The following is a 21,796-nucleotide window of genomic DNA, read 5'->3' as shown; positions in this document are numbered from 1 at the left end:
CATAGAACAACATTTGGGTCGGATGTGGGCCCGCGAGGCTTTGATCTTAAGATGCTCATCTTGAACTAGCCTTGATGGTGATCACCACTTGGTGTCATCCTCTTATGAGCTATATGAGATCTTACTTTGACGCATGCCCATGACAACATACCTAACCCACATATACTACACAAACAAACATATAATTTGGGCTAGTTCACAAAGCATAATTTACAAAGATTACCCTACCAGAAGATCACATGATTAAAAGTGGTACATACTTTATGCTTGATGTGTTGACCAACTTGAACTAAATCTTCACTCTTAGTCTTGGTCAACCTTGTATCTCCACATAATCTATCATAATATCTTGATTGCATTTCTCTAAACCTTGATCAACCATAGCTTAACTCATGATACTGTCATGGCATCGACTTAGAGCCATATCTTGAATTCTCAAACTCTCAAGATCTTGATCATATAATATTATTATTATATTGAAATCAATGATCATGATGCAAAGATCCAAACTATATCTTTATCTTCACGGCATCCACACTTGAATTTAACACATGGACTGCAAGAAATACCTATAAAATATTCCTTCATATAAGCTAAATGAAAACATTAGTCCATAGGATTTATCGCTAATTACCCAAAAAAAACACGTAGGGGAAATATGTACCCTTACAACATCATGTGGAAAGTTGTATATGTTAAGCATATGATACCCACAAGTGTAGGAGATCGCTGAAATCTTCAATGGAAAATATTACCTATATTTATAGTTCGACTCAAGGGGAACACAATAATACCAATAAGATTTTAGCAATTGAGACGTCACTCTCAACCGCACCTTATATCAATAAACTCACAAAGCAAGTGGTCATTTATAGCAATTGATTCAAAGCAGTAAAAGCAAATAATAAATAAAAGCAGCAGATTTTCAGCTTTCACCAGAAGAAGTAATGTAAAACTTGCAGTGGATAAAAACGTAGGCATGAGACAACAATGGGGAGATATATGGATGATATTCATCATGTAATATAATCCAAGTAACATGGCACTCATCTCTAATTCAGTTGTGTGTAGGTGCATGATCAAAATATAGTTATGTGTACTAACTAAGAGAATTTGCATAACATCTTTTGTCGTGCTTGCCCATTTCACCGGGGCCAAGTTGGAACTACAAGCAATTAAGGTCTACCCTTCCAAATAGACCGAAACAAAGCATTAAGATTCATGAACACATATAACCCTCGAAATTATTACATCTCACCCTTGTTTTCCCCACCTATCACCTTAGGGATTCGCAGGATCAATATAATAACAAGTAATAGACTTTGCAGATACATACCAACCTCATATATATGATAAAGCAATATAGGTCCAGTACTAAAATCATGTCACTCGAGCCCTAGTATCAAGAATTAAACATAGCAAAAGTGTACCAATACTCATACAACAAAATATCTTCAAGATGAACACCTAAAATTTTGATACATATGGAGGATTACATGATCAATCTCATCCAAAACCCATCCACCTCTTAAGTCTACAGAGAACTACTCCCTCTCATGGTGATAGAGAGTGAGTCCATGATGGTTGGTGATGATGTCGGTGGCGGTGATGATGAAGAAACCCTCGAAATCCCTCTCTCCGGTGTGGAGAGCAGGATCAATCGGACCCTCGAAACGAAGATCGTGGTCGTGGCGGCGCTCTGTTTCACGAAACGTCGTCTCCTCCCAGGAGCGTCAGTTTTTAGGGTATATAAGGCACCCCGCGAAGGAGGGAGGCGAGACGACGACCGAGAGCCGAACGAGCCTAGGTGGCGCGCCCAAAGATGTAGGGCGCGCCACCTGACCTCGTTCGGGCCTCGTGGCTCCCCTCTAGTGATCCAAAGCTCCAGGACCCTTCTTTTGGTGAAAAACTTTCGTGGTATTTTTCCCGATTTAATTTCCTATGAAAACTTGACAAAAAAGAGACTTTGCTAAAAACATCATCAAATTCAACAGTTTTTATCCAAGTATGGTGAGATTCTGGAGTAATTCATTGAGAAAAGTGCTTGAAAAAGTAGATACATTTTAGATGTATCAGCATAAATACACAAAATCTTGACTGGTCCAAGGAGCTGACTAGCCTCGACGGATAATGAACATCACAGAGGATGCGGATCAATGGCATTACTTTCGAGGAGCACGTGAACCCGAGCCTTGTTTAGAAGAACTCATACATATATATTCTTACGACCCTATATTTCTAGAAATGGACTCACACAAATGTTTCCATTGAGCCTGAAATCATCTAGCTGGTCTAGGGCCATGAGGCTCAGCGACACCATTCCGATGAGCATGTTATCACTGAAAGAGACGATGCAAGTTCTTATGTACACCAATGCCATCTAGGACCGGGCCTAAGAACTAGTTGCCAAAAGGTGAGGCATATTCGAGGGGCAGGCATGCATTGTGTTGATCACATCTATTGTGCCTACTATCTTGTTGTTGTTGATATATTGGAACCAACGAACGTGTCTAGGATCAAGACGAAGAGATAGTTTTTTTAGAACATGAGCACATGTAGGCTTTTCACTGCGCCTAGGAACTCTAGTATGTTACCGATGAGTTGTACTTGCCAAAGTAGATGCTCTATAGCTTCTGCATCGAGGAAGCAACGTCTACAAGAGGAGCCAAGCTACTGGATGACATACTAAACTGATTCTCGCTGACTACTAGGTCTTTTATTCCAACGTATTATTTAGAGTTGGATTCAAAAACGTTGTTTGTCGAGGTAAGCTTGGTGTCCTTCACAATGTATAGAGGGGTGTTTTGTTTTAGTAACAATGACACGATCATGGGATGGGGGAGGGCCAGTGCCCCCTCCCCACGACATCACACTCGAGGGCAGTTCAATGGCCTCCCCCGCCCACAACAACATACTTGAGGGCAGTTGAACACGTCTTCTACTTCAATCTTCCTCATTACTTTGTTTTCCAATTTGTGTCATCTATGTGACATATCGTTATTTTTCAATCATGCTGAAAATAAATGATTTCTCGTGATCCCGTTAATTACTTTGAATCTTGTTGGCCAATCAAACATATATGTTCTTTTTCTGGCTTCTTCAAATATCATTATGAAATGTAGTGTAATGTTGGTTGTAACTAATATCACTATGTTCAATAATTTAATCCTTTTTAGGAAGCAACATTATCTCGCTAAAAAGGTTTATATTGTGGAAGGGAGGGAGTATCTTATTTTTCAATCTAAGAACTTAAAGTGTTAAGTGAACATAAAAACAAAACATACTAAAAAGAAAAAAAGAATGACGTCCAAGATCTTGGGAGTCATTTAGAAGAATGCACTAACAAAGAAGTCCAACTAGGTTTCCATGTGGTAGTTTCGACATTAGAGAATACTTCATTTATAAGCTCCTTAAAGCCTTGTCACGTATCAATACTAAACCAATTTGATGGTAACTTCATCGTCATGTATCCCCTGCATGTCTGTATGTCATTTTGAAAGTGGGAAGCGACCATATCAATGAGTAAGATTGCACAACTTTACTTATGGGCATACTTTTCACATTTCCAAGCACGATGGAGACCAAGAAATTAACAATTGTGACGAGTATGTCTTCGAAACTCAAGAATGATAATTCACTATTTTTGCCTCCAATAATATTAGAATAGCTGAAGAATCTTATCAGCTATCTCTTTTGGATTTCCTTCTTCCTTAGTGAAAAATGATATTCATTCTCACAAATGTTTTTGTACTCTACCACTGTATTTGATATTACAACAAAATTTGTTCACATGCGTATCAACACACATGCTATAATTAGGAGCAGAATCTTTATCAATACTAGATGATACCCCGCGCGTTGCTGCGGAGACTTGTAGCTTGTTTTTCATTAAAATTTCAAGTTTAACGTTGAACCTTGTGAGAATTTATCTTAGAATAGGCTGAATAGAAAATTATATATGACATGCATTTTCTGCATGGAGCAACAATAGGGAATAGTTAACTCATGAGTGATACTCTTATAAGAAAATAACATAAGCTACAAATTTTATATTTCAAGTTAACTAAGTAGCGTCCGAACTTGGAAGTATTGCAAGGATTGCACATTGACAGACTTCAGGTACACAGAAATTTTGAAGGTCTCCAATCAGAAAATTTCACTACACCACAATCTTTCCAAAGCTTTCTGTGAACAAAAAAAATGAAAGTATTAGCTGGATGGATAAAGAGTTGTCAAGCAATCAGAATTATTTAAAGAATGGGTACTAATAAGAGCATAGTTAATGTAAAATCTGAAAAGGATTTCGAATGCCATACCTTTAAAAGAGAACTCTCAGCAATAACTAAGTTAATTCAACATATAGACTTGGAATGTATGTGGGGCAGTCCGTTACATCTCCTTAACCTATTATAGATTCAAAAACTGTTAATCAGATAAATATGATGATCACATGGAGGATACTCAATCGGCTGAATAAATGTGAGATAGAGAAGTAGCCAATTTAACCAAATGTTTCTCTGGTTTCTGAATGACCACTTTGTGAAAACGCTGAACAATAGGCGTGGATAATAAAATTTGTAAAAGCATGATCCAAAGCAACACATAAAGAGTTATCTGGATTTCTCCCGACTGCAGACGTAGAAATAGTGGTGGGACTGTTTTCTTAATAGAGCACGAAAGGTATTTTGATTGCTGAAGTGATACCTTCATGCGGTCAACAACTTTGATTGCTTAAAATAGTAGTGAAGGTATGGAGCAAACAATTTAGTATGTTTGTCTACTTCACGTACCACCTATGCACCCTATGGAAGCAAATACTGAATAATTACGCGGGACTGACTAAGGAGTTTGCAGGTAGTCACTTACAATAAGAAAATCAAAGAACAAAAGATCAGATTGGTGATAGGATGAGCGAGGAGTGGATTGGGGAAATACTTAATAAAAGTTCAGTAACATAGAAAGTTTGAAAGATGGCAGATGCCATTGATTTCTCACTTTAGCTTTCCCCAACAGAAAACGTGAAATTATGTAGGCACTTAACAATCAAACTTACCCATTAGAAAACAGTTAAAAAATCAAATAAACACAAAGTATATATATGAAAAACTACCTAAAATCATGCGAGCTCTTTTCGACATTTTATCAAACACACAATAAACACCTGATTTCTGAAATATACCTCCAATCTGATGGTTCTCCATGAAGCCACTGACTTAACTGAAACCAACAACATGCGGCTGGCATATACTGACCCAAGGAGGACAGGTTCACCGCCCAGGTGGATCTCTGCAACAGGTGGACATGAGGCATGCTTTCATAGTCGAGGTCAGTCATGTCATTAGTAGGTTGTGTAACTTATCAAGAAAAGGTCCATGAAACTTTTGAACAAAGATCTTTTGATATGTGCCTAGGTTTTGCACCTCATTACTGAATTAGGACTAAATTTGATACAGTAAGTAAAATATGTGGAAACAGTTGGATAAATTCAAGAGGACCTGCAATGATATACTCCATATACATCTGCGATTCCCTGCACCTGCAGTGTTGGATCCATCTCTGCAACTCTTGATTTTCACATTGAAAAATAGAAGAGTAAATAAGGAGGAATCATACTTCCTATAGTCGACCTCTGAAATCCTCAATCCTCATAAACGATTAGGAAATAGACACTAAATCAAGGACACCTGAGGATGGAGACGGATGTGGCAAGGCGACCAGCGGAGCCATGGCTGCGAGGCAAGGCAACAGGAAGATTCGGTCAGGGACATGGCGTCTTCCCCGTGACCACCGATGGCGATGCAAGTCTAGGGAGTGGCTTGAAGGAAGGGGCTAGGGGAAGATGTTGAACGGGATGCTGCTGCAGAGGAGGTGATTATATATATTGTGAAGAAGCAGTAGGGTGACGATGGAAAAAAAGGAGATTGTGGGCAGAGGAAGAGGCGGTGCTTGACAACACTCCATTACACCTGCAGTTCCACGGTTTCTTATGCAAGTTAGTAGTGAGGAATCAATGAGGGAGCAGTAATTGGGGAGTTAGAGAAAAATCCTGTTGCTGCGATTATTTTTGGAAGAGGAACGGTAGAGCTACGTGGGGAAGTGGAGAAAACTGCAGGAACAGGGAGCGAGCAACCCATGCGACCGGGTGCAGAGCGTGGGCAAAACAAAGACGATGACGTGGCTCGCTGTGAGACCAGCAAAATGGGGTCATCTATTAAGAAAGAGAAGATTCTATGCACTTCACCTATAACTCTCTGAATGCTATGTTCAGTTTGAGTAGTTTTGCATGTGTAATGCCAGAAGCTGGTTTGTTGCTTTGTTAGTGCCATTGTTCATTCACAGGCTAAACAATAAAAGACGATCTTTCACGTGTTTGAATGCACCTTGGACTGCAACCTCTGAGAGATACCAATCCCAGAAATGCATATATGATTATGATGTTTTTATGACCAATTTGGACTGAAATCTGTGCGTGGTCTTTGATATGGCAGTAAGGAAAGGAACACATACGCTTTGCTTAAGGGAAACAAATGGAGATGTAACACAGATGTTGTCTACTCGACATGTATTGATGACTTCTTTTTTTGTCTACATGCTGGTTTCATATCATCAAGGTTCGCAAATGGCTTATATCGTGCTTGCTGTTTTTTTTTTTTTTTTTTTTGCTTTTGTTTTCTTGGCTATCATCAATGTCTGTCTACTCGACATGGATTGATGACTTTATGCAGTTGTGATTAGCAGTAGCCTTAGCGATGAAGATACACTGAATATTTCTATTCCTAAGGTAAATAGCAAACTAACCGTTGGTGCATCGGAAGTCTGAAGTAGATATGCATTTGCAGCTGGCCTAACCCGCGGAAAAAGAACGATCTTAATAATTGCGTGTTAGGCCACCTCCCACAGGGTTGTATGCTCCTTCTCAAAAGCAAAAACACTATCTTGTATGCTCCAGTATGGATTTATGTAGTTGCATAAGAAAATTGAGAAGCGAAATAATATGTAACCGCTATCTTTAAATCTGGCCAGTCAAATTAAACCTGAATGTTTGCAGTTTACAAGATTTGGTCCAAAATAGATTGCCACGATAATAAGAATAGTGGATAGGACAGAGCATGTTTAGTACAACTGAAACAGACATCACCATCACACATATTAAGGTTCAGCCGGTACTATCGCTCATTTCAGATTTCAGCAACTCATACACTTTGATTCCATTGCAAATGGAACTGGACAGCTCATCACCATGTTCTTCATGCTGCTCTGAGATGTCTAAGTAAAATGGAAGAAATATTGCCATCGTCGTACAGAAAAATGCTCTAACAAAATGGATGGCGAAATAGGTCAGTTTGGCGGTCGATGTCGCCAATGGTTAACTATGCTCAGGATTCCTGCTGCACCTGAGGAGTCTGTAGGAAGAGGAACTGCATCGAAAAGTACAGAGGTTAAAATTTGCGTGAAAGGGAACAGTGTTCATGACAGTTATCTTAGTTGACCCAGGTCAGGTGTTGTGTTACCTCGAATGCCTTCCCTGATCTCTCATACTCGAGCATGCTGAGAGCTACTTCACAGCTCTGCGAGACGATGGGCTCAGGGTCCTTGGCAAATTCCTCAAGAAGTGCAATGCTTTCTTGATCTACAGCAACAACATGACCATGATATTAGGGAACTCTGAAACATATGTGCATTGACCGGAGAAGTAAACAGCATTCTGGCAAATCATGTGTACCTGCAATTGAACCAAGGGCTTCGGCGGCTTCATGCCTGACCATTGGGTGCTCATCGACATTCTTCAGAACACCAGAAAGTGCATCTGAAGCAGCTTTGTTTTGCAGCTGACCTAATACATAAGCGACCTGCAGAACAGTAGAAGAACAGCTATTATATTGGAGAAGAATAGGCACTAAAACAGAAAGAACAATATAAAATAGTTATGCTACAAAAAAATAATTTCTTGGTGATCCTAGTTTTACTAGAAATTTGAGAAGATGTAGACGAAAAGTTTTGCTTTATTCATCTTCTTTAGCAAGACAGACAACTTTATTAATTTATAAGAAAATTTCAGCTCCCATAATTTATGCTTGTGGCAAAAGAGCAAACATAAATTGATTCACGTTCTAGCAAACCTCATGGCGTAGAAGAGCACTTTTGACACCTAGAGCTTCAACGATAGCAGAAACAGCATAATCTCCACCATCATTCCTAAGCGCAAAAAGAGCTGCATAACGTTCATACATTTTTTCTTTCTCGCTGAGGAGAAGCTCCCTGAAAAATATTGACCATGCCAGTGATGTCAAGACGATGCATATTAAAGAGAGTGAACACATATAGAACCGCCTTCACAGACATACCTAAGTTGTACTACCGTAAGTCCTTGCTTGGCAGGCATTGCTGGGTCAACTGATAGATAGGGTGAAATCGTTGTGCTCTCAACGCCGCTAGCATTCTTGTGCTCTTCTATGCGTCTAAGAGCCAACTCACATGTTTCTTGCACTTCAATGGCAGGATCAGCTGTTAAACTCTCCTTCAACAGGGAAATACTCTTTTCTAGGCCAATAGCTCCAAGGGCTTCAGCAGCCTGATCGATAAACATAGAGAACTTCTCAAATGGATAGCAAAGCACTAGAAAGAGCAAATAAGATTTATTTCAACGCTAGTAACTACCTCATGACGGACAATTGGATGCAATGAAAGGTCTTTGAGAACTGCCTCTAATGCAGGGATAGCCTCAGCATCCTGCATTTGTCCAAGTGCAAATGCAGCCTCATGGGCAAGCAAGTTAGAAGAATCCCTTGCAGCTGTGTATTGAAGAAAATAAATCAGATTTTCTTAACCATTTATTTGTAGTACATTTTCATAATAGATTAACAAAATATCGGTAGCACTTCAGAGATAGGAGATTTATCAGTAGGAGCTACTATTAACAGCAGACCAATTAAAAGAACACATAATTTCAGAATCAAGCAAAATGAACAAGCAAATCCAATTGGAATGTCATCTAGGGAGAAGCCAAGAAAAAAAAAAGGTGGTAAGACACTAGAACTTTGAGCAAATCATCATAAATCAGTACCTAGAGATGGAAAACCATACACAACTTGGGATAGATAATGGTCTTAGGATCACTAATTCATACGAGGTGTTACTGGGACTCATAAAGTCCAAACCTACTGATTACGGCCACTAGCGGATCTTGCCAGAAAATGTTGGGCGGGCCAGCCCAAAGAAAATCCTACATATTTATTTTTTAACGGCCTATTTTAGCACTCATTCTTCATTGTTTTGGGCTGGGAAGGGCGGGCCATGGCCCGGTTTTGCTTCAACATAGGTCCGCCCCTGATTACGGCCTCACGTCGATTCACCCCCTCTGTCTCTGATGATGCTATGCTAGTTTCCTCCTTGCGGTTAGCGACTGCCTTGGGTTGTGAAAGCTGCCAAAACTACTTCACTAGTCAAATGGAGTACCCAGAAGCAACTACATTAGCACATACATCAACTAATGTGGGCTCATGACATCTATATTCAGCCAGGGAGAAGAAGCTGTGAATAGTCTCCTAACAGATTTGAGTTCATCACTAAGCTACTAACAGACTGAAGTTCACCACAACAAATTAACAAACAGCTGAGGGTCAATCAGCTGAGTAAGTGTCAGTACTGCTAGCACAAAGTCACTAAATCACTGACCTATAGAAGCTATCTGTACTCGATTATTCCCGGGGCATTACTTCATCACACCAAATTTCTCGTATTGGTTGCTGAAACCAGGCACCGGAGGCTACCAAACACTTGTTGTTTAGTGCAGTTATACCCACACAAGGCAGTCGCCAACCGCAGCAGGAGGAGACTAGCATAGCAACATCAGATAAAGCAGGGGCAAACTGATTCAAGCATTCTTAGAATCACTGATACCAGCAGAAAACTAACACACGGAAACTCCCTACTCCCAAGTAGGAACCTATTAATTAGGGCCACACAGAAATAGCACCATTCAACACTGTCAGAAGAATGGCATCATAAACTAAATGGACAGGTGAAAGCTGCCAAAGCTACGCAACTAACCAAATTAAGTGCTACCAGAATCCCTGGAGAATAGATAACACAAGGCAACCTATATTAGCACATAAATACACTAAAATAGGCTCATGACATCGATATTGAGCCAGGGCGAAGTAGTAACAAATTGGAGTTCATCGCTAAGATACAAACAGACTGAAGTTCACCAACAGGTGATGGTAATTCAGATGAGCAAAAAACTATGCTGAGTACTGAGTAGTATCAACACTAGTACCAGGAAATACTCAATTAGTCCCGGGAAACACTTAAACACACCAGAATTCTCGCATTGGGTGCTGAAACCAAGCACCGAAGCTACCAACCACACTTCTTCCAGTAGTTTGCTGCGGCTGAACGCGGTGCAGCCACCAATCCTAGTATTACGAGACTAGCATAGAACCGATGGGAGAAGGAGACCTTGGAGGAGGGCTCGGCGCGGGCCGTCGCCGCGGAGGTTGCGGAGCGAGAAGAGCGCGCGGAACCGCTCCGCGATGGGCTGCGCCGCGTCCAGCAGCCGCCCGCACAGGAACCGCTCCATCTCCGGGGACGACTCGAACCCCGTCGCCGGCGACTCCGCGCAATCGCTCATGCTGGCGCTCAGCTTCGCTAGCTAGCTTCCCGGCGGCGGCGGCGGAAAGAGAAGGAGAAAACCAGAAAACAAAACTGCGCGTGAGCTCGACGCCACATCCGAGCGATCCCAGCCGTCCGATCGAGGCGGGACACGTCACCCGCCCCCTCCAGAAGCTGCCAGCCGCACGGACCAGCGGAAAGCGAGCGACTCTCGCTGTCAGTGGGCCCGACTTCAGCTGGGCCCCACGTGGCAGTTACAGGCTAAATCTCCCGTCGGCGAAGCTACTCCGGTACTCCCCACCATTCTCCTCCTCCTTCCTCGCGGCGAGCGAATCCCACCACCACCGGCGCCGGCGACGAAACCACGCTCGGATCCGGCGCGAGACCGAGAGGTAGGGTCTGCCGGAACCTGTCTCGGATCTGCGAATCGATATGCCTCTCTCTCGGTTCCGTTTTCGTCGATTGGCTCTGATCGGGGTGGCGCTGGGTTCGTGCAGGGGAGGGCGGCCGGCCTTGGAACCGAGACGCGACGGCGGGCGCCATGAACGCGAGGGGGTAAGCACTGCCTGATTGCTCCCGTGTATCGAGGTTTTCGAATTTTGCTGCGCTGATTAGGGGGAGGGGGTTAGGGTTCACGGGGGCGGGGCGAGGCTTGTAATTGGGGGGCCGTTTCCGACTGACTAGCACGGGCGATCGCTTCTGTTCAGTGTAGCATCGTTGTGATGCGGTGCTGCGATGTGGAACTCGCGCGCAGTTGACGAAATCGATGCAGTGGCTGCATACTTCTGGTTGGGAACTTGGGATTAACGCAATTCGTTTACTGCAGTCCTGTGTTATGTTTGAGGGTTTGGATGTTGGTAGATTTTTGGGCTGTAGTGAACCTGATGGGGGTCCTGGTGATACTCTTGCCAACTTGCTGTCTAGTTTACCACCTGGCAGCTCAGTGTTCTAGTCATGTCTGAATTTACTTCACTCTAAAAGGTGCCCACAGCTAACAACTTATGTTGAATAATTGGAACGAGATCAACGTGTTCTTGCTGGCCAGCTTAGGTTCTTGTCATCATATATCTGTTTGATTTTGGAGATGAATATGCTGAGAGTAGCTTTGCAGCCCAGGTCTCTGTTAAAGATTTGAAACCGTTGTTATGAGTGGGTTATTGAATCTTGCACAGAGGAGTGTTCCGATTTGTCAACTCCACCAAATTTGCTGTAATACCCACAGCTTCCATTGCCATCATCTCACTGTTTTTTTTTGTGTCTACTCTAGTTGAGGAAAGATGCATCTTGAATTAGCATGCATGGTGGCATACTGACATGGCATTGGTCTTACCCTCCCTTCACATCAATGATCTAAGAACCTGTACGCTTGGTAGCTACTAGCCACTATTCTAACAATACTGCATTTATCCGTTATGCCTATGGAGTAAATGATACTTGTAGACTATAGCAAAATGAAATGTATGGCCTGAAGTGGTGGAATTGATGTATTGTGTACATTCTTGCATTGCATACTTATTTCAAACTGTTATGATAGTTTGTGGAAATAACATGCTGTTAGCCACTTAGTCTTCTTTTTTAAAAAAAGAAGGAAAATCAAATGATATCTCCTTGTAGAAATGATAATAAGGAGAGCAAAAAGCATGGTAGAATCTCTGTCTGATGACACGATCGCAGTCACAAGAATGTTTTGTGCTCACCTCTCTCAAGTACTCCCATCTTAGTTGTGTCAAACAGAAAGGAGCAAAAAAGACCTACTGAATGTAAAGGGTCACTTCCATTTACTATTGACATTAGGTTATGTATATTTAATGTACAACAGCCAGCAAGATTCTTATGTTCCTATTGTGAAGAGATTCATTTACTTGGTCAAAGTTGTCCGGTGACTTCTGGGAATGATCTCTGGCCAAAAATTGTTGCATATTTTTACATGGGTTAAGGGGACATCCCAATGTTGGTCGAATGTGGGTACCAAGGAGGCCTACATCTTGAATGACACAAAAGATTGAATACTGAATGAACATAGAATGTAGGGTGGGCCGACATTTTATTTAGCTGTGAAGAGTTAACTAGGTGTCCAATATTGTGGGCGAAGTAAACTCAGCACCCTGCATGAAGTGGCGGTATATATTGCAGATTCAAGCAAGAACTCTGCTTACACTAACAACTTATGTCAATGCCAAATGTTTATAGAACTTTTTCTCTGATGGCATCTCATGTCTTGCATTCCATGATTTCATCACTGCTTTTAGTAGTTGTATTTGTACTGCAATATCTCTATCTTGCGCCAGCTTCAGAGTAGATATTGAGTAGTGCATTGTGATGCATATATTTGTAGACCTGACTGTTATCAAAGTTTTGCATAACTGTCTAATGGGTGGTCTGTCCCTACTACTAGGACAGTGTCTCGATTAAACACACATAGTAACAAAATGTTAGTTTCTTTATCTGATGTATAATGCGCTCTTCCCCTCTCCACCCCAGGTGTCGCCAATACATGTGTTTAGGTGATGACGTAGTCGTGGTTATTGACCTGGAATATATAAACATTAGTTCTTCTCGTATGCAAAATAATTTTGTTTGTTTGTTTCTTTAGCATATTATGTTTCTCTATGCACTTCTCAAACTCTATGGACTTTTATGTAACTGTATTCTGAACTTCAAGCAGCTACCGAAACACCAGAACTGCCCTGTTCGATGGCATTGAAGAAGGCGGAGTCCGCGCATCAGCTTACTCTTCACATGAGATAGATGAGCATGAGAATGAGCGAGCTATTGATGGATTGCAAGATCGAGTTAGCATTCTGAAGCGGGTAAGTGTCACATAATGATTGAATACCTGAATGTTCCCTGAACTGCCCTGTTCGATGGCATTGATGGATTGCTATCTCACTATTGTTTCAAATATTGTATGTGCTTGTTTTTCTATAAGCTGCATCACATAGATAGACCATAAGTAGGTGTTTGTAGTTGCATGTTTTTGTGAACACCTTTCCCTCGCGAAACGAGGAGAACAACTTTAGGGACTGCAACTTTATTGGTAAAATCTAGGCATGCAATATATGTTAACCATGTGCTCTCTTGGACCATCTAACTTGAAAAGCCAGCGATGATTTAAGAGTAGATTTTTTGCATGAGTTTTCCGCTTTAATTATCTAGATGAGAAGGAATCTGACTAATGTAATGGGCCTTGTGAAATTTGGTATAGTATTTGGTTCAACTGGTGCCCCCTTTGACCGACCTTCTCCTTTGATATGTCTGGATCAACACCTTTTGAGTGTGGGGATACATTTGGCTAAAAATTATTTAGTACAAATTAGTGAATAAGTGAGCTGTTGAAGGCCCCTTTTGTAGTTCGATGAGCTTGAAAGCCACTAGGAGATTCCTGTAGAATAAAAGACATACGTTTGGACCCACAACATGGGACGATTTGTGTCCAAATTCTAGGCTTCTTAATCTGAATTCTGCTAGTGAGATTCGCTGTAGGCAATCAGGCATGTACAACTTTTAAACTGGAGTTGCTTGAGGTTTGATCCTCAAATGAATAATTAGATGAGTAGCACTCTCTTCCGTAGTTCAGGTTGTCTTGTTCAAAAAACTTACCGTAGCACTCTCTTCCGTAGTTCAGGTTGTCTTGTTCAAAAAACTTACCTGCTGGTTGCTGGCAGCCCCTCTAGACTAAAGCTATTTTGCTCTCCATGTTCTTGCTGTTTTAGCTGTGAAATATTTCCCCCCTTTTATCAATGATATATCACATTACTGAAGCCATTTTCTGGCTTGTAGTTGTCGGGTGATATCAATGAAGAGGTCGAGACTCACAACCGTATGCTGGACAGAATGGTATATTTACATTGTTTACTCTTTGTTCCTTCAAAGATCTAAATCTACCATTCTCCTGTCTTACCATCGTGCTTCATCCAGGGAAATGACATGGATGCTTCAAGGGGTTTTCTCTCTGGAACAGTGGACAAATTCAAGACGGTGAGTGGCCAGATCATTAGCCTACCACGTATCTTCTCCTTGTAGTCTCCTGACACAATTCATCTCTTCATGAACATAGGTTTTCGAGACCAAATCAAGCAGAAGAATGGGAACCCTCATAGCATCATTCGTCGCGCTTTTTATGCTTGTATACTACCTGACCAGGTAGACGGATCCTTGGGTTGGATCCTAGCTATGCTTGGACTGGAGGTGCTCAAGAACATGCTGAAAATGGTTGCGCCAGTCTATCTACAGTGTCGTACATACTTAGTTCTCCCAGTCGTCGTAAAGCAAAGTATGTTGATCTTGAGTGTTCGCTAATTCTGCACCGTGTACGAATTGCAACCCTTTCTTTATTTTTTGGTCTTTCTGTGCAATTACAGAATATGGATTCAACTCTGGTGTCTATTTCAACTGTCATGCTATATGTATGATAACTACTAGTACTTGGAATGCTTACTACTATAAGGTGTCTCCAGTTCATCTTTTTGGGATCTCCAGTTTAGTGTTTTTCAGGGTTTTGGTTGCTTATGGAGTGGAGTTCAGTTAAAGCTTGTTTTGGTAGTTGTGAGGTCGACACGTGTTGTGCGGCTTCGGGGACAAATCCAAAACTGAAAGAGTAGCGCAAGCTCTTCAGGGAGTAATAGTATTTTTAAGCCAAGACTTACGGGTCAGCGACTGGTTTAGTCACACGATTAACAGCTAGTGCAATTATTGAGGTGGAAGATGCCCTAATCGTGTCGGGACAAGCACCGGACACCTGCCATTAGCATAGATAATTGCACCAGCCAATCCTAATCACTTGTAGCAGCTCTAAACAATTGTAAACCTGTACCAGATACATGCACCTTGTTATATCCCTAATTTCAAATATATTAAAAAAAATACATGCAACCATCTCTCGTTGTGAAGTCTCACCTTGAGATATCCCTAAAACGACAAATGGCTCTGATCTTGTGAACAACCCTTGATCTACTCTACTGCACTCCCCTTCTGTAGCTAATTAGTGCCTAATTGTTTTGTTTGGGCTGTGTTAGATATGTCATGCACACCACCCCATCAGTGTTTGACAAAGCTTAGGTTATCCATCTCTGGGAGATGTGCCCATCAGTTTAATTAGTGACCTGTTTTTTTTTTTATAAAAAGCTTAGGGGTTCATTCATTAATCAAATTGGTTGCAGTTAGCTTTTCCTTTGTGCTTTTCTTTTTCAGACTGGAGTGGATCCATGAGCATGCATGGCAGCATCTTTACTTGGGTGCCTTTGATGATTTGATCTAGTAGTAGTTTGCAAATCTCTATGAATGTGTAGTGTGAATTGTGATGCATGCCATGGACCACAAGAGTTGGGCATATGTATGGTTAATAGCAGGGTTGCTTGGACATGGTCCTGTAGATTCTTGCACACAAGATGTAATTAATTAAGAGGGATTGGCCCAGCTGAAATTTTATAGGTGATTTTTGAAGCAATCATGTAATAAAAGAGATTATAGAGATTTGTTTATTGTGGAATTATATATAGCCAGAATGACATGTTTACATTGAGAATTAGCTATGGAAATGGATGTTAGTACATGCTCATCTAGTCATCTAGTTAAGGTTACCAAATATAGGGTTTAGTGGGTCAGTACTCTGTAAGGATTAATAAGTCTGGTGGGAGATGCTACTAACGAGAATTATCTGTGAGGAAAGTCTCAAGACATCATCAGCATCATGCTCATCAGTTTGTTGTGATGTACACAGAGATCTAGCATAAAAAAGCATACATGTTTTTTTTATACGAGAACCTTCAATAGTTAAAGCTTGCCTACTTGTAGCTTCGAAATGACATATTTTTTTTTATATTAAACAACATCTCTACCTGAACTTTGAAGTAAACTAGTATTTCGAACTGATTATTAAAATGACTGAAAATTCAATTAGCTCCAACCCTAAACATGTATAAAACTAACTACCAGACTTTTTTTTTTTCTATTTGAGGCTATGAACAACAATCTGGGAAGAAATGACTTGCAGTTCAAGGAGTTGACTAATCATTTATATGGACAATGTTTAAGGTTTTCAAGCGCTAGTAAAAAAATGTTTTCTATGAACATGTCAGCTGATTGATTACTTCGTCTACGGCCTGGAAACATCCAACAGACTAGGAACTTGTTCATATGTGGTAGAATTATTTCTTTTGATGGTTCATGCATAGTGACATAATGATATCTTTGTCAATATTTTTATATAGAGCAAGAAACTAAATTAATATCACACTATTAGTCACTCTGAAGCATACTTTTTAAAAATAGAGGCGCCGCAGTGCCTGGTTCCATTAAAATGCAAACAAATGTTACTACTAACCATCCCATTCAATAATTGACATATTGGTTGTATATACATTTGTACAATTGGAAACTGGATACAAATATAAGGCAATCAACTCCAAACTAAAACAGTACAAAATAATATTCGTAGTTGGCATAGGTTCATAAGTATATTCAACCCAACTTATCACTGATTTAGTTTATCTTAAGAAATTAACACTACAAAAGGCAATGGAAATTTTAATTTATTCATGTAAAAAACAACGTAAAATATGGTCCAAGAAGTATTATTTTTCTTGGCTGCAAGTGGTGAGAAAGAGAGCAAAGAAGGAATGAAAGCTAAGGCTGGTTTAGTTTAGTTGGGATGTCGGGAGTTTTCAGAAAAGGACATGCACCGTACCCCACCAGCCTTCTTCCCACGCACAGAAACCCTAAGCTTCCACTAATACACATTTCCATCCAACTCAATTCTAATTATCACCCACAACACTAGGAAAAATACTATGGCCACCCAGCCTCATCATGCACCATATTATTTCAGGACCAACGATTTCACACCTACAAGTGGGGTAATAGTAGGACCTGAAACTGCCGCTCCCAATTTTTTTTAAAAATAGGTACGACAGACTATGGGTAAAACGGTCATTTTGAGAGAGACTGCTAGCTAACATATCGACCTGTTAGATTCTTACTCGTCACATCTAGATATTAACAATTCGCGAGTACCCAATTCCCAGTCATGACTAGAGAGAGCGAAACTTTACCGATTATTTTTTACGCCCACCAGATGCCAGCTCAATAGGGGACCAGTCCAACTCCAAGTGTACAATAAAAAAATAAGCCTATGTGAGGTAAAAATGTACGGGGACCATTTCAAGAGTATGATTAAAAAAACTATTCCAAAGTAAAATGTTAACATGTACCAGACAATTAAATAGGTACCTCGCAATTTGAATTCACATGGCAATAGGGGACCAATAGCCTTCCAAATCAAAGCAAAATCCAAATAACCCATGGGAGGAGCATGAAGGGAGGTTTCCCGGGTAAGATAGAAGAGTGCACGTAGGATTAAAGGCTCTCCTAATTAGATTGGTTAGTTTATGGTGGCACCCAAAGTCTCTCCCCAGCCTCTATCAACCCTCTTTCTCCTCCTCCTTTCTTATACCCACTTGCATGCCTCTTCTCTTCTACACACTTCAGAGAGAAAGCCACACCTCCTCCTCCAGCTCCCCAATGCTTCTCTAGCTAAACTAGCTAGACGTTTAACTCTCCCAGATTCATCTCAAGGTATGCAAATGGAATATGTGCTCATGTTTGTGCATTAGATCTCCTCCAAATTTTCTGCACATACAAAATTCTCTTCTTCTCCCTTTGCCCTTTTCTTATTGAGAAACATAGATGAAATCTTCTTTGTTTTCCCTAGAGATCTTTTTCTTATCTTTCAGTGGTATTAATTTGTTGCACTATATCCATAGAACTATGGAAGCAGCTTAGATGATCTCTGCGTTTGTGCTTGCATATGGTAACCAAACAGCCGACAAGCAGCTGCATGGCGAACCGGTGGTGGGACGGCCATTTGGGACTGCCGGGCGTGGCGCCGGAGCAACCATCTGGCTCGTCGGGCCCCAAGTCCGATGCGCTCGCCCTCGCCGTCGTCAAGGACCCTGAGCCCAGCCCGACGTCTGGTGGCGGTGTGGCGGTGGAGCACGGGGACGAGACCAACGAGTCTGGTGGGGGCGAGCCGCGCGATCCGGGCACGGTGGTGGCGGCCCCCAACAGGCGGCCACGGGGCCGCCCGCCGGGGTCCAAGAACAAGCCGAAGCCACCCATCTTCGTGACGCGGGATAGCCCAAACGCGCTGCGCAGCCACGTGATGGAGGTGGCCGGCGGCGCCGACGTTTGCGACTCCATCGCCCAGTTCTCGCGCCGCCGCCAGCGCGGCGTCTGTGTGCTCAGCGGCGCCGGGACCGTCGCCAACGTGGCCCTCCGCCAGCCGTCGGCACCCGGTGGCGCCGTCGTGGCCCTCCACGGCCGCTTCGAGATCCTCTCGCTCACGGGCACCTTCCTCCCGGGGCCCGCGCCGCCGGGATCCACAGGGCTCACCGTGTACCTGGCTGGCGGGCAGGGACAGGTGGTCGGCGGCAGCGTCGTGGGCCCGCTGGTCGCCGCGGGCCCGGTCATGGTGATCGCGTCCACGTTCGCCAACGCCACCTACGAGCGCCTGCCGCTCGAGGAGGAGGAGGAGGGCTCGGGCGCGCCGATGCACGGCGGGGTCGAGCCGCCGCCGTCTCTCATGGCCAGCGGCGGCGGGCACGGGATGCACGACCCGTCGATGTTCAACTTGCCGCCGAACAACGGGCACCTCGGCGGCGGCGGCGACGGGTTCCCGTGGGCGCCGCACTCTCGCGCTCCCTACTGATGGCAATGGCGACCGGTTACTGAAGTGGCAATGGCGGCATATGCGTGCATGGTTACTGTTCCATTGGAGGTCGAGATGGATCCATGCATGGATTGGCGCCATTAGCTAGGTTAGTATTGTGGTACATATGATGATCAAATGGTGATTAATTAGGTTTCTGCGTACTCCTACTACTACATTGTTAAGGTGAAATAATTTCGGTGTGTCTATTATGTACTTAATTAATTGAGCTAGACATGGACCATATTGCTAGCTAGCTCGGATCAATTCATGCAACAATGTTTGCTTCTTGATCGATCATATGCTTCATGTTATTTGGTTTCTAGCTGGATGATCAAATTTTCCCTACCATGTACGGTGCAAACTTAATTGTGTGGTTCTCTCTTCCCGGCCTCGTTCCCTTCTTTGAATTTTTTTTTCTATAACTTGTGTAGCTGTACGTGATCATATTACTCCAAAGAAACTCATGTTCATACATTCATGATGATAATTAACAAAACAAATCCATATATTTATTTAAGTTTCATGATCATTTCCCGATCCTAGCTTGAATAGTCAAAAGTAGAGCATGGTTTCAGTTGGTCCCATATCTGACACTGTTTGGTCCCCCAACGTTTCTGAACTTGAACTTTGTTTAGGAATCTCAGATCAAGTGGTGAATTTAGGACTATCCATCTACACAATGTTTTAGATCATTGAATTTAAGTTGGGAGAGCCCGGAGAGGTTTCAGTTAACCGAACTATGCACTCTAGCTATCTTGTTCTAGTGCCATGTGATTATATCATTAACCATTAATTAATTTTGAACAGTGGTTACCAACTTGCATGCAATATGCATGCGCAGATCGTTCCACGATATTCTAGCTGGACACTAGATGGTTTTGTTTCTCCTCTAGTAGTCTACATGCACGTAGTGTAACTCCAGCGACTTCGATATCGAACCTTATTAGTATGTACAATCCAGCTCCTTCCATTTTCAGTTGCTGGGGCGAATTTAACATGGTATTTGTTTGTAGATATCTTTTTCATTATTTTGTATTATTCTATAAATTGATGTTCATCAGTTCAAAGTCTAGCTACCAAGTTAAACTTTTCCATGATGCATAGTCAACACCTTGGACCTTCTTTTCAAACCAAATATATACTCAATGCCAATATATATGATATCTTTTGGGATTTCGCACTACTAAGGATCGAATAATTGGAAGCTAGTATATGTACCCACATACGTTACAATGTTTATTGGAAGGGGATTAATGTTCACTTTGGCATAGTTGATGCATGTGTGGATCAAATACACCATGAGAACAACTGAAATTGGAAGTAACAATGGATAATTTTTCATCATGTATGTATGTTACTACGAATATGTGTAATATGTATTCATATTTTTACCTATATGTTCATATCTAGGAGGGGTTCAACTATCATTCGACAATAGAGCAAAAACATAGGGATTTCATTTGTTGGGGATGTAATCATTACTAATGTAAACAAAACAATACATCTCACTAGCTGTACTAGTTAAAACTATTAGTTAGTGAAGAAGAAAGTCCAACTTAATGGTCAGGACTCCTAAAAATGATGGCATTTTTGCTTAGAATCTGATCTTCAAGGCAATGCCATTGAGTAGATGGGTTACATTGGATCCTGAGTTTTTTTTGTAGAGATACTAATTTGTCATTTGTTAATATAAAAAGATATATTAACACATATATTTGAAATGTTCAAAAAAAACATGTATTTTAAAGTTATTTTTTTCTCCAAAAGATAATGGTATGTACTTCCTCCAATCTAAATTCGAAATAAAATTTTGACACTTATTATGGATAGGATGGAGTATCTATTTTACTAAGCATTATTTTTAACACTTGCTGCTACAGACTAACACATAATCTTTTGGCATTCAGATGGTTAAATAACATTTTTTTGTAATGCAACATGCATGTGTAATCATGCATTTATGTTTTATGCTCAATCAAACTAATTTAGCTAATATGTCAACACTTAAGTGGACACCAATATTGGCAATATAAACATATTGTGCTCACAAAAGATAGTGTTAAGCCAGAAATATAAAGGAGTAACTATTTCCCAATCCACCAAGAGGTAGTTATTTCTCAAATACTACCTTTGTACTTACACGAGTCTTAGTGAGCATATCGTATGGTTTTTAGCATGGACTTGCAAATATGTATTTCTAAGTTGCATTACAAATAGCAAAACCATTAATATAATTGATAGTTAAATTCTTAGTTGTTTGAAATTAATCATCTTCAGAGATGTTACATTAGTCTATTATTTTTTATCTTAGTTGTTTGAAATTAATCATCTAATCGGTGAAAGGCGTATTGTTCGTAGTTGCCTATGAAAAAATTCAAAAGTTACCATCTCCGATAAAATTGATAATGATCGATCGTGCATTAAAAGATGGTGGCGCCTTGGTCCAAAAATCCTTTTTAACGGATGCAACTCTTA

General features: G+C 41.4%; 3 protein-coding genes across 3 annotated transcripts; 2 read left to right on the top strand and 1 right to left on the bottom strand.

Moving 5' to 3' along the window:
- Positions 1–6,990: 6,990 nt before the first annotated feature.
- Positions 6,991–10,718, bottom strand: LOC127305303 (deoxyhypusine hydroxylase-B). The gene is made up of 7 exons (XM_051335710.2): positions 10,462–10,718; positions 8,659–8,792; positions 8,346–8,572; positions 8,121–8,259; positions 7,724–7,850; positions 7,512–7,630; positions 6,991–7,418 (listed from the first exon to the last, which is right to left on the bottom strand). Exons 1-7 carry the CDS (start codon positions 10,631–10,633, stop codon positions 7,377–7,379), a joined length of 960 nt encoding a protein of 319 aa, XP_051191670.1. The 5' UTR covers positions 10,634–10,718; the 3' UTR covers positions 6,991–7,376.
- A 154-nt stretch (positions 10,719–10,872) lies between these two features.
- Positions 10,873–15,051, top strand: LOC127305304 (bet1-like SNARE 1-1). Its single transcript, XM_051335711.2, has 6 exons — positions 10,873–11,006; positions 11,112–11,169; positions 13,280–13,424; positions 14,395–14,451; positions 14,533–14,592; positions 14,672–15,051. The coding sequence occupies exons 2-6, from the start codon at positions 11,156–11,158 to the stop codon at positions 14,759–14,761; spliced, it is 366 nt and encodes a 121-aa protein (XP_051191671.1). The 5' UTR covers positions 10,873–11,006; positions 11,112–11,155; the 3' UTR covers positions 14,762–15,051.
- Positions 15,052–18,030: 2,979 nt separating this feature from the next.
- Positions 18,031–19,613, top strand: LOC127305302 (AT-hook motif nuclear-localized protein 20). The gene is made up of 2 exons (XM_051335709.2): positions 18,031–18,186; positions 18,434–19,613. The coding sequence occupies exon 2, from the start codon at positions 18,449–18,451 to the stop codon at positions 19,316–19,318; it is 870 nt and encodes a 289-aa protein (XP_051191669.1). The 5' UTR covers positions 18,031–18,186; positions 18,434–18,448; the 3' UTR covers positions 19,319–19,613.
- Positions 19,614–21,796: the final 2,183 nt, after the last annotated feature.

The sequence above is a fragment of the Lolium perenne genome, chromosome 6, assembly GCF_019359855.2.
Source record: "Lolium perenne isolate Kyuss_39 chromosome 6, Kyuss_2.0, whole genome shotgun sequence".
Taxonomy (NCBI): domain Eukaryota; kingdom Viridiplantae; phylum Streptophyta; class Magnoliopsida; order Poales; family Poaceae; genus Lolium; species Lolium perenne.
Note: the sequence above shows the minus strand (reverse complement) of the source record. Positions and strands in the feature narration are given on the sequence as shown.